The sequence below is a fragment of the Amblyomma americanum genome, chromosome 9 (genome assembly GCF_052857255.1).
Source record: "Amblyomma americanum isolate KBUSLIRL-KWMA chromosome 9, ASM5285725v1, whole genome shotgun sequence".
Taxonomy (NCBI): domain Eukaryota; kingdom Metazoa; phylum Arthropoda; class Arachnida; order Ixodida; family Ixodidae; genus Amblyomma; species Amblyomma americanum.
Window position 1 is genome coordinate 88,241,963 of NC_135505.1, and position 13,740 is coordinate 88,255,702.

A 13,740-nucleotide genomic window follows, 5' to 3' on the forward strand; every position below is an offset into this window, starting at 1 on the left:
AACGTGTTCGTTTTAGTTCTGTATTCATTGGCTTACTGCAGTACCGTCAAATTGCCATATGAGCCCGTATAACCGACGTCAGAAGCACTATAAAAACAACATAGAAAATTATTACTGGTTTAATCGCGAAACATGCGTAGAGAGAATTGGTTGACTTCGTCAGTTTGTTATTTTCATAATTTTTTGGAGCCCTTCTTTAGTTAATTAAAAGATTGAGCTTCGAAGCAAGCGTTAAATCGTTCTTGAGTGCAAATTTTCGGCCTCCTTTGTGCCATGTCTCTCTTTCTAGACTCTTTTCATCTGCCTGGTACTTTTTTCCGCGAATTTTATTCATTTTTCATCATGCATTACGACACAAGAAAACAGCTGCTTCCTACCTTTTTTTTTGTACAAGCATCGTTCAAAAGCTGGATTGTATGTACTTGTAGAAATGACAAGTTGCAACTACCAATCAATGGTCACAACCGAAAGATTTAAAACAAATTTAAGTGCTTACATTAAAGCAGTCAGTGCAGATATGTTCGCACATTGATTCACTTTCTTCCGCCTTACTGTCGGGATCTTATGTTTTTTTCTGCTGAAAGCGTCATTAAAATTGCAGGTTGGTGGATGCTAGTTTACCATGTTGTCACCTACTGGTGATGACAGTCCGGCGTGCACGAAGACTGCGAAAAGGGCTTCCAAACGAAACTCTTTATTAGGCTTACTTGTACCCACAAATAACTGAATGACTCGGTGACGGGGTAGCAACAAACGTGCTCGGTGGTCGTCAAACAGAATGCCTGCCGCTCTCGGCCGTGCTAAGCTTAAAGCTGATAGCGAACTTTCGAGATATCCCGTGCAAAGTCACCACAACCGTCTGGATCAACATAAAGTCTGCTCCGCCTGGATGCGATCAACCGAAATAAATCTGGTCGCGTGTTGCATCACAAACAAAGCGATAAAGCCGCTTCCCGGCAGCATTTAAGAATGAACAAAGAGCAAGTACAAATATTTGCGGCAGTATAGTACTAAAGCAATGAAGCAAACCGGCTATTACTTCTGCTGCGGCTGTCCGGGTCTTACAATGCAATTCTGATTTGTATGCATAATCAGCCCCGTGATGAAATTACGGTAGGTGTAGCCTGGTCGCTTCACTAGTCATCGACGAGCCTTTGTGTTCTTTCAAACGCTCTTGACTTCTAGGATAGAATTTCCTTGACAGCTTCTTGTCGTCAGATGTCTTGTCCAATATTTCAATCAAGGCTACTCACCCGTATTCCGTTCCTGCTCTGAGAGGTCCATTGCAGGGCGCTTGGTTGTGGATGTCGCACTGTTCCGATCCAATCGTGCACACCACGGTGTTTGTCTGTCCATGCATTAGTTGGCAGTTTAATGGATCGTCCCCATCGTCACCTGCATTATGGAGAATAGCGTTGAGAGTGAGATCAATTTGGAGACTGCATAGTAGTCCCACCTCAGAACTATATCGAAATGTCTGTGGGTAAGGCTGAACGAAGGTGATATAGCATATAAAAACTTGAACTCCCTCGCTTACTTAAAACTAGCTGCGTTTATTGCTTTTTATTTGATCTGGTTCTTGAAATCGAGTTAATTTCCTCTACAGAAAATAAAATAATAACATTTAAACGCTGCGGATGAAGGTCTCACTGTCTTACATATTATGTTGTTCTTACGTCAGATTACTATCATGCAGTCCAGAGTATCCAACAAGGTTTCCGACAGTTCGATTCCAGAAGTATTGCTCATTACAGTTCAATAGACCACAGCGAAAAGGATGCGATGAAAAGCTGTACAGCCTTCACAGAAACCTCGCAGTTGTAAAAAATTCATCATGCTCCGGTACTAGCGCTGTTCCCGCTTCAAGTAGCTAAATAATTGGGCCTCATCTTGCCAACTGCTAGCCCTCGTGGTTATCGTGGTTTAAAACAGAAAAAAAATCATAGTGCAGATAGTTGGTATAGCAACCACAGAGAAAGGTGATGATCCCGGATTCGGCTTCCGGACCACTGTGATTTTTGTTCATCTTCTAAATTTCTTAAAAGCTACGATTGCCACATGATTACCTTTCGTCTGCAGCCTCGCGGCGGCAGTCAGGTGCGTGTTAATAAGTAGTTTCTCCTTATACAGACGACGGTAGGAGCGTTGTTTTCCAACTGCTCTTTTTTCGGTAATGAAAACAAATGACAATTACATGTCGAATTCATACTCGTGTTCCTACTTTCTTACTTCTCAATTTGTTGAAGCAATGAATCACACTTGACTTCCACATTAGCTAGCCTAACGAAGGAAAAGCTACGCTACTGCTTTCCACCAGGTGTCGCAGAGTACTCCGTAGTTGCCATGCGCGCCATCAAAGTTTTGTGCAGTTGCCTAAGACGAGAATTCAGATTGCGTTAATGCCTGGTGAAACGCCTTAAAGAGCGCTAAGCCGTGTTTAGCCACTGAACCAATGGCGACCTATGCAGTGAGCTAAGGGTTGGTCAAATGTTTAAGGGGAATAAGCTTGCCATAAGCTTGCCGTCTCTGTTAGCTCAGTTGATAGAGCGACTGCTCCGGTGAAGCGGTGGTCCCGGGTTCAAACCCCAGACCAGAACAAATTTTTTATTAACTAAGAAATTTCTGAGAAAGCTGTATAGCTTTCCTTTGCAGCCGTATGGCAGTGCTTAAGCGAATGCCAATGAGTAGTTTCTCCCCTACCTCAGTGAGCGAAGGGTACGCAGCTATAAAGGATACCAAACATTCGACACATGGTTCATAATCTCGGAGGTGTTCTTTCAAACACTTCGAAAATCATAGCGCAGCATCATGCCCAGTTTCTTTGTTGGGTCGTCGCACCATCGATCTGGCAGGTTGGTACTCACCAGTAAAAATCCACCTCCCTTCCACAAGCCCCGCACATCCTGCACCCACCCACCTCCATCCTTCAGAAGCTCCACCACAACCCATGCACCCAAATCCTCCCTCCAAACTCCTTCTACCCACCTTAACCCTTCAGAACCCATGGACTCAGGAGACACCCAGGCAGCATCAGGGCGAAAAAAACCATGGCGAAGTGAACTTGAAAGACGCAACGCAGTTGGACGGCGATGAATGCTAAGGCGGATGGTACAGCGAATACTACTAAAGCAGATGTTCGGCACTGCATCATGTAATCGCCTGATCATTTTTTTTTAACTGAATCCACAGCAGTCGTTAATCTTAACGACCCCACTGCTTCAGGAGACGATAATGTAGACAGCGCTACCAATCTCTATTATTAGACAGCTTACATAAACTCCCCTGTAACCAAAACTTGCCATTGAGGTCATACCTAATCAAGCTTTTTAAGTCCTGGATGTTCTCAGCTTGATTTCAACACTGTCAGGCCCACGGAGTGTCTCAGTTGCGGTGTGATTCACTTTCAAATAACGAAAACACTCACCTTTATTGAAAGGGTTCCAGCCTTCCGGAGTAATTACGCGGTGCTGTGTTGGTTGCTTTCGTGACAGTTCACTCCTGGATACTTTGGTCGTGACATTTCCAACTACAAGAATATAAAAAAGGGCAATTACTGAACGCGTAGTTCTTTCACATAATTGCGTTACATCTTACTTGTATCAGTATAATTACGCAGTGTTTCTTCCTGGTTAAATAAATCACTTCTTCACAAGAAGGAAACGCACTGTAGTGTATTATCCTGCTTGGTAGTCAATAAGCTTTCTGGAAAAAAAACTCTGTCTGATATAACTACGGGTCAATCGACTCTAAATTTAAAGAGTGATTCAGCAAATCATGCAGGAATTTTGAAAAAACTCGTTATGTTTGACCCAAAATGGGGCATGTACACGAGACGATGAATATATGGTCCGAGGTACGGAATGGCCATCATGCGGCGAGGCGTCATAGTTTACTGCCAACCATATTCTTGTTGACATGCATGCATCTCTGGCGCTGGTACGTCCTTGCGTAAAACGCTTGTCAACCCGTTGGCAATGCGAACCTTACTGAATCGGAGGTCAAAAACAGCTGTGCAATGAAAAGGGGGGAAAAATGTGCAAACTAAAGTGCGCTGTCGTCGATCTATGAGGTATGTTTCGAAAGGTGTCACGCACATTTCCCAAATGTGATGGTGTGTTGGGATTGCGTTGAAAATTTGCTTTTAATGGCGCAAGAGGGACGAAGGCTGGTATGGTAAAAACTCGAAGTCAACTTTGCGAGGCCAAACCGAGGTCCCCTTGCAAAGGGCTAAAGCTTCCCTAAAATATTTGTGTATCTATAGACTTGAGAAACGAGAAGGAGGTTAGTCACATTTGTTCAGGAAACAAGCCGGAACGAGAAGGTAGGCTTTCAAGTAAACCCTTGAGAAAGCTTTCTACTTAGTTTTTGACTCATCTACAAATACGATGCAGAGTAGTCTGACACCGCCTCTACTCTGATCGCATTTAAATTCTTAGTAATGTGTGTGTGCTCAGCTTGAATATGACACAAAATAATTCCAACTTTTCACTCTTCAGGCAAAGGACTTTCCAAAGGGCGTTCACTGTTCGCTTCAGTATAGTATTGTATATAATTTAGCTCACCATTCATCACCTGTTTTGAATATTTACTCGAAAATTTTAAAATATTTTTTGCGTTTGATTTGTCTCTGCGAGCTCATTCCGAAGCCTTGTCTGCACATTTATCTGAACTTTTTCAATTGACAACTATTTGCACGTGCTGTCACCGCAAATGATTCATGGTAGTGGCATAAATATACCCAACAATTCTGGACAAAAGCATTTCTGAGCGGAAAACTGTATAAGAGCACCATTTTTTCATATAATGAAAGATTTCACTATAACAATGAATATATCCACTGGTCATCGAACGGCATTCTATAATTTGTTTTTCTATTAACGTTTTTGTTATCGTGAAAAGCATTACTCATTTGTTTTCCTAGGCAGATCTTAACTGTTCGATGCGATCGATGAAAACAACTTAAAAAAAAGTTTGCTACATATCAGAAGAATGAACCATTACGTTCAATGTTTTCGTGACAGCTTCTTACAATTTCCTAATTTTCAAAAATTTCGCCAGAGAAAGTTGGACATGGGTGTGTGGAAATGTCAAGACGAGGGAAACCGTCTCAACCCCTCTCGGCCTAAAATTTTCGTTGGGAGAAACACATTGACTTTCATTTAAACACGACGAAATTTGGCTGCGCAAAGAGGACCACGCCACTTTCCTCCGACACCCTTCCCCTCCAAACACACACTCCAAGCAACCCGCGTAAATCTGCGTCATCGTATGTCCGGTGTGCTTTCCCGGCCTGTTGATGAGATTTCGCCATTTTGCGGTCTACATGGGATTCCTCTCAGCTATCGGTTCATATTCCTGCTACTCTGGGCGAAGAACTTTCTTCAATGGTCTGATGTTCGCGTCATAGTAGGCAAAAGAGTCATTCCCTCTTTTAACGCAGTTTTAAGCTCGAACTACATACACAACAGCGAACTACGAGAATAGTCTAGGCTCTTTCTCAACAATGCATTAAAAAAAAGTATTCTGATAGGTACACTCAGTACATTGCATCAGCCAGTGAGTGACTGCTACTATTAGCGTGAATTTTTTAATCCTGAACCCCACCGTTGCACGTAGGCCGTTTCGCATAACACGGATTTGTCGCGTAACTCCGGGAGTTGACAATTGGCGCCACTTGAGGACGGCGGTGAGCATATTTGAAGGATTTGCAAAACGTATAGACTGCAAAATTTTGTTCTCTTGGGGCATGCAGTAAGGAAAAAAGAACAGCGCTGAGAGGAGGCAAGAACTGTGAAATACACAAATAAAAGCGCTGAGCTCAGAACAGTACGTTTATTGACGGCGCGGAGCGAACCTATATATTAGCAGCGTGATGTCAGAGCGTGAGGAGATAGCGAGAGAAACGGCTACAAAAAATGTCGAAGCGTTCGAAGCGGGCGAGGTTTGTGAAAGCGTCGATTTCTTTGCATCCCACTTGTGAGATCACGGATATCTTACTCGTAAGCAATTTTTTCTCCGCCGCCACTTTAATCAATGTTGTTCTGTTTAATTTTGATGGCCTTGGAAGTAATAAGTACGACAATGATAAACATTGGACTGCTAGTTCAGTCGCCCAAATATTGGTTTCTTACCCGTAAAGGTCGACTAGGCACAAATCCAAGTTCACTGAGGTTGACTGATTTCGGCGCTTGATCGATAAAGTGGCTACTTTCGTAGAAAGCGGAGTTTGAAAAAGGTAGAGAATGCCAGAAAAATTAAATTCGCGTATCGCTGCCGCCGAAAGTTTTTATAAGTAAATTTCAGAGACGGAAATATTCGTTTAGGCGAATTATTGCGACCACTCCGCGTCGCCTTCCTGTTTTGCTTGATACGGCATCACATTGTCTTGAGTAGTCTTAATTTCGTCATCAGAATCGCGAGTTTTAGTGTAACGGCAGGAAAATCAATTACATTTTCAACTCCAGCTTTCCAAGGAATAAATACGGTTGTTCCTGCCGGGCGTGAACATAAAGAAAAAAAACTACGTGTTGGATGTTTTCAGAAAACAAAAATTGGATGAGATTGTTCACTGTCTTCACTGCAATAAAGAGCAACATATGACAAGGGCAGCGTAGAAGAATATGTTACTACTCGGCGCAAGGATCTTCTTTCGTTATCGCAAGGGTATCTCTGCTTTTAGTCAGTCACTAGGCAATTGTGGGTTGCTTAAAGGTCAATTCACTAAAGAAAACTGCCAGCGTGACATTTTCGCCTACGCAGATACACAGAAAGGCAACGACTGAACTCGTTCTTTCACAAAGTGGTGCAATATTTGCCCTCTAAAAGCGTATACTGAGCCCACACAGATCCGGTAATGTTTGAGTATTTTCGCAGGAAAGAAAAATTTAAAAAAATGCCGCCACCCTCTGGAAGACGTTGAAGTAACGAGGGTTATCTGTTTTGTTTACTAGACGAAGAAAGTGAAAAAGAGCGCGCCTGTTGTCCAGCTACACCCCCTCAAGACACGTCCCAAACAAAACTTGCTTCGTTTGGGAGGTCAAGGTGGGCCTAGAATTCGGCTTGCGCTGCGATATGGTAACGCTTCAATTAGTAATTCCATGCATAGAATGTTTACCTATTATTTAATTGCGGTTTTAATTCTATACCACAACATGTATGATTTTATTTGCCTACCATATTCGGTACGCAGCTGTCTCCGGATGAGTGCCCCTTGTCGGAATATATATAGCGGAACGAATGTATACACATATAGCACAAGCGGTTATAGGTACCTGATACTTTATTTAATATCAGCTGCTGGTCCTTGGACCCAAGATATTAAACTTATTTTTGGAATATGTCAGTGCACGTTAAAGATCCCCAGGTGGTCGAAATTATTCCGGAGCCCTCCACTACGGACCTATTTGTTCCTCTCTTCTTTCACTCCCTCCTTTATCCCTTCCCTTACGGCGCGGTTCAGGTGTCCAACGATATATGAGACAGATACTGCGCCATTTCCTTTCCACCAAAAACCAATTATTATTATTAATATGGCGGAGGGCTAGACGCACTCTGGCACGGGTCGGCCCGGTATTGCACTGCCTCCGGGATCGGCCCGGGGCCTATGGGCCTATTAGCGCTCTGCGCCTTTTCTATCCATCTTTCCCTCCTGTCCTTTAAGTCTCCTACTTTCAGCACGCAGCAGTGAGCGTGGCTCGGTCTCCTACTTTCAGCACGCGGCAGCGAGCGTGGCTCGGCTTGAGCCAGTAGGCAGACCCGTGCACTTTTCTTTCTTCCTATCAGCGACAGCAGCAGCATCAGGAGCAGGACACTAGACAGCAGCAGAACATCAGCAGGACAGCAGCAGGGATGAAAACTGTCCACTGGACAGAAAACTGTCCACGGGACTGGACAGTTTTCGTCCCGTTGTAAGATATACTTTGGGGGTGAGGGGGAAAGAGATGGGAGGGCACAACGAATTTTTATGGCCGCCATCATGGATTCGAGGAACCGTAACTATGCCGCCATTTCGTCCCCTGACGCCAATGTTACATAGTTCCACCCCGATCCACCATATTGCACTGAGACGTCATCATTGGCATGGTGAAGGTGGTTGTTTCTACAATGCTATAGTAGATGGCGCTACAAGTCTTCAAGCGAGAGATGCTGTTTTTTAGTTGCTGCCACAGGTGGCGCTGTGATCTCAGGGTGGTAGCAGACCCCATCAAATCGCGAAACGTGATGAGTAGGAGCTAACGCTCTTAAAAGCAAAAAATAAAATCCAGCACCAAGCCAGCCCAAGCACGTCGGCACTCACGGATCCGGTCCGATGATCCAACCACCACATCGTAGCCGATGATCTCGCCGTTCGATTCGTCGAACATGTCTCTGGACAACATGAAAGCCTTCTGAGTGTCTGGGTGTGGCGCGGACGGGCAGTCGGGGGTAACCAGAGACAAGTTCTTCGGTGGCGGTGGATCTGCACGTAAAACCATTCAACATCAGTGGCTGCTTAGCTGGTTACTGAATAGCATATAATACAGTTTAAAGGAAGCTCTGTGAGAGTTGGGCGACCCATAATACTGAAAAAAAACGAACACAACTGTCTGCTGGAGTAGCTGCTAGAAGTCCATAGGAGACATTTCGGCGCCAGCATGAACATAATTTAAAAAAAAACAATCATAACAATCCGTTTTTTTCTTGGATGTGCCTCGGAAATAGCAGTTATAAGAAGACGAAAAAATAATATCGCCAGCGAATGCATGGAATGCACCCTAAAAAAAAACTGGTGCATTTGCGTGAACTTTACATGGCTTACGCACCTGATGAATGGCGATGCATTTCAGTTACTCTCCTTTAGATGCACATTAAGATAACTGCGAGACTCGGCTTTGCCTGTAGGATATTCATTACAGCTTTTCTCGACAAATAGCCTATAATGCTGCATTTTTAGCGCTTGGAGAGCACTGAACTTCAAGCTTTTTTCAAGCTGTTGACTACACCTTGCTGCTGATTTCCTGTTTGCCTGGCAGGATTCACCAATCGAAGCAGCTACGTCCTAACCCGCTGAGTTCTTTTCCGCTCAAGTTTGCCCCGCACTTTTAAAAACGAAAAAAAAGAAAATGTTACGCTAAATCGCCGTTGGTGCTTCTTACGGCTGCGACATGGTTTCTCAAATGAAATAACGGGCCTGGAAAAATACTGGCAGCATAAATTACTTGAGTGGAAAAGTAGGCTATGAGCTCACTACGACGGCTACCTTCCCTTAGGTGAGATGCTCTGCTACAATAAAGTATGTTATATCCATATTAAAGTAAAGCATAGTATGTGACGGGTAGATGGTGCTGCATAAATAATTACAACAAGACGCAACAGAAACTAGCCATAAGAACATGCTGCTATACTTTTGTACCAAGTCTTTCCTCCTTGCGCATTAGTCTTATAACCAAAATAACCCTTCTTCCCATTATTTCATTTACACTGCACGTCGCACTCTGCCTAATTTAGAACTTTCCCAGATGTACCTCTGGCGCTTCTCCAACATTAAATATCAGTCGAAAATAAGCAAAGCTCATATGCTTCAAAGCAACCTAACCATGGCTTTCGATAGCCTTATTCAAAGTTTTCAGACCTTGCACCCGTGTGTTTGCACAGGTGACATGACTGCATGCGAGCACTGTATGCGCAGACTCCGCATAATACTAGCTGAAGTTCAAGGGTATAAACAGCAGAGCACTGGTCGCTTATAATGTGTGCTCAGAGCTTGATGCTCAGTTTAGCTGGAATGTTACCGTCGTAGAAGGTTTTCCGCTTTCTCACCGTATTGCGTTTCACACCAGCAGTAAACAGCTCATGGAATGGCTCGCAACGCACGCTTAGCAAGCGCTGCCCCTGTTACCCGTGCTAATGCATCGGGTCATAAATATGGCAGCGCTTCGTCGCTAATGCACCGCGCGGCAAACATCCTTAAGAACCACGTAATTCCGCGCGCGAAAAAAAAGAATCGAAACATCACCAGGGTGTTTTTCACGCAACGCAGCGTCTTGCGTGACCATAGCGTATTCCGCGAAGGCTGGTACGCTCATCATATGCTAAACGCTAGGTGTTCTCACGCGAGGATACAAAGAAGACACGCAATGTTCTCAGAGGAGCCTGACGACACGTGTGGAAAACTTCTTTTTTTGCGGGTGGGGGGGGGGGGGGGGGGGATGACAATTTTGGAGGTGGACATTAAAATCTATGACGAGTGTTTACAAAGCGAGTGGCGAGAGTTTTTGCAGTAATACAGTCTAAGCTTGTTATAACAAAGTTGAGGGAGTCCGGCTATTATTTCGTTATAGGCGTAGCTTCGTTATAGCTCTTCTAGATCGAGTTTTTACGGTATCGTAATTTCTTCTGTATATCCTTTATTCCGTTACAAACCGTTTCGTTATAACGAGGTTCGACGCTTAAACTCGCTCGATGGCTACGGCACTCGCTACTTTAGGCAAAGGGTGCGGGATGAACTGGCCGCGGGGTTACATTTCATAACGCTGAAAAGCATAAATGACCTGTATGCGCTTGAGCGCAAGGGCACGTTTGGTGACTACGAGTGGCAGGAATTAATCCAGAGCCCTTCACCAGAGCGTCCCTCGAAGCTCCCGCGCCGCGTCGGAGCGTTCCACTCCCCAGGCCAAAATAAAGTCAAAACTTGTTGACACATTTTTCTTTGGTGCGTTTTCATGGCAGAAAGTAAAAATTAATTGGAATCACGGGTAGATATAATTAAGGTGCAATTACTCACGTGTAAAAATAAGCCATGTTATTTTCACTCGCTCCATGATCTTTCCACATCGCATTCAGCATTTTCGACAAGCCAGTTTATGTAAATATGGTGGAATGCAGGAAACATGAAGTTTGTGACTCCAAACACTCTGTCCGATTATTGAATAAGCCCGGTTTTCAGGCGCAAGACTTTCATGGCGCAAAGGTATGGTGGGGTTTGGTTTGCTTTATGGGGCTTTAAGTCCCAAAGCAACTCAGGCAATGAGGAATGCAGTAGTGGAGGGCTTCAAAAAAATTTTGACCACGTTGGGCTCTTTAAGGTGCATTGAGATCGCACAAAACATCCGCCTCTAGCATTTTGCTTTCATCGAAAAGCGGCTGCGCCGTCCGGGATCGCACCCGCGTCTTTCAGGCCACCAGCCGAGCACCATAACCACTGCTCCGCTACCGCGGCAGCACAATGACTTTAAGAGCGGAGCGTGTTGGGAAATTTGTTCAGATATAGAGGTGATTTTCTTTCACCGTTTATTGACATTTATTTGAAAAACTGGACAAGATAAAACGATGTGGTCTGTTCAGGCGAATTGTGCAACAACGCGAACAAAATGTACTTGATTGCACTTGATAGGGGTCTATAATATGACGGTTAGTAACAAAAATAACGAATACAATAATTTATTTTTTAATTTAGGGATCAAGGTCATAAAGCGAACGCTGTCGACATTAAGCCCTGCTTTTGAATTTTCTTAATCGCCAATGTGGTTCTAAATGTCGAAAATAAAAAAGAGGCGCATGCGGCCTCGTACATCTTGCTTTTCAGCATTGCCTATTTAGAAAAGGCATCGCTGCGCCCAGTATTTTCGTCGAAATCAAGTTCACTTCTTCTACAGCATCAAATGCACAAACAACGTCCATATTTAATTGATACAAAACGCGAGCAACGCCATTTTATAAATAAACAATGCGGGAAAGCCCACTAAACGAGCTTTAAAAAGCATATTTTAACACTCCATATTTCTAACTGCACTGCAAAGTAACAGAACTAGAAAACTGAGCTCACCTTCAATGTTGACAACCCTCATTTGCGTAATATAATCTTGTCGCCTAAGATCAAAAATTAAAGAAGTTGATTAGGTAACTTTAATCGTGAAATTATTGATTAAAATGAGGCATATAATGTCCGGCTCGCTGTAAAGTTCACCTGCTCACACCGCACTGACGTAATTATCACAGTTATTAAAATGGAAAACTAAATCTTCAAGTTAATCACCCTGTATAAAACGTCAGGCCCAAAGGCGGTTAGACTACACGATTTCAACAATTTCACAGTGACGCATCTTTCAAGAGTACTGTGATTTGCAGTGCAGTAGCTAACTGCATTTAGACGCATTGTCGACAGGTTGAGAAGGCGCTTTCATCACGTTGACTCCAGTACAGAGATCGCGGTAACTACAAAATTTCTATATTATATAAAATCAAAGGTCTCAGCGAATTAAAGACTTCCAGAAAAAACTACGCTTCAATAATTTGTTTAGGTGCAGGGTGGTAATTTGGTCCTGCTGGTTCGTCAAAGAAGAGGAAAATATGCAGCGCAAAAAACGCATGGACGCCAGAAGAAAGACAGCACTTGTGTGTGCCTTTTTTCTGTCGTCCATGCGTTTTTTTTTTTTTTGTGCTGAATATTTTTCTCTTGTGTTGTTTAGGTGCGTCTTATTTGTTGAATTTCTTTAATTTTACGAAAAACTATCAGCCGGGTTTCGCCGTACGTACAAGTGCCTTATATACAAGTGCCTTATATATATACACTCATATACAAGTTGTATATAAGTGCCGCATATGAATGGAGTGGCATTATACAGTCTTACAAATTAAACTAGCAAAAGCCTTAACCCAGGTTACAGTTCATGGAGATTTTCAGGTTCTGGCTTCCCGTTGGCATAACTTTCTTCAGAGAAATATTCATCATAAGCCTGACTTCGCCCATTGTAGGGCAAAGCCCTCTCCAGTTAACCCTCTCCTGTGCCAGTTACGGCTACCCTATCCCCGCGAACTTCCTAATCTCGTCCGCCCACCTAACCTTCTGCCGCCCCCTGCTACGCTTGCCTTCACTCGGAATCCACTCCGTTACCCTCAAGGAGCAGCGGTTATCTTGCCTTCGCATTACATGCCCTGCCCAAGCCCATTTCTTCCTGTTGATTTCAACTAAGATGTCATTAGCCTGTGTTTGTTCCCTGACCTACTCTGTCCTCTTTCTCTATTAACGTTACAGCTATTATTTTCTTTCCATTGCTCGATGCGCTGTCCTTAACTTAAGCTGAACTCTTTTCGTTAGCCTTCACGTTCCTGTCCCACAGGTGAGTACAAGTAAGATGGAGCTTATTATCCATCAAGTGAGCAAGCGGTTTCGTGCTGCGAACACTTAATGCTTGCTTAATAATTTGGAATAATAATAACGAGGCTAACATAGTGCGATTTACTTTTGGATAAGGGTACCTAGACTTATCGCATCGACATTATGAGTACAGTAAATCTGCACCAATGTCTCTAGTGTGAATTGCTGTCACCATGTAAAGCATGGCGTTGAAAACCCATCATCAGCGCGGGAGTTTCGAACCTGCCTAGTATCCCTGTCATTGTCTATGGCCGCCAGAAATAGTCGTTGCGATCGCAGGAAGCAGTTCATAGATCAGATTTTGCTGTGATGTAAAATAGTAGGCAATTGTAATCACCCACGTTTACGCAGGAACTCTCGGGACAAATTTTCTCAAATTTAGAAAGTGAAATTATCTCCATTGATCTTCACGGTGCACGCTGCCGGCGCTCAACGCATGCTGCTAACTGTAGATGTCTAGAAAAGGTGGGCATGGAATCTCTATTGTACCTTTATTGCGTTACAGGTTTCATACCCAGCAATTCTGGAAAAAAGCATTTTTTAGCGGAAAACCATTTATGAACGCAATTTCTTCGTATCATATAAGATTTCACCATGACAATCAA

General features: G+C 43.6%; 1 protein-coding gene across 1 annotated transcript in view; it reads right to left on the bottom strand.

The window, feature by feature from the left end:
• Window positions 1–13,740, bottom strand: part of LOC144105685 (receptor-type tyrosine-protein phosphatase H-like) — a 145,440-nt gene that overhangs the window by 48,760 nt on the left and 82,940 nt on the right. The window contains exons 14-16 of the mRNA XM_077638791.1: window positions 8,297–8,458; window positions 3,425–3,526; window positions 1,254–1,395 (exon numbers count right to left, since the gene is read on the bottom strand). Coding sequence (XP_077494917.1) covers window positions 1,254–1,395; window positions 3,425–3,526; window positions 8,297–8,458 — 406 coding nt within the window. The remainder of the gene's footprint in view (window positions 1–1,253; window positions 1,396–3,424; window positions 3,527–8,296; window positions 8,459–13,740) is intronic.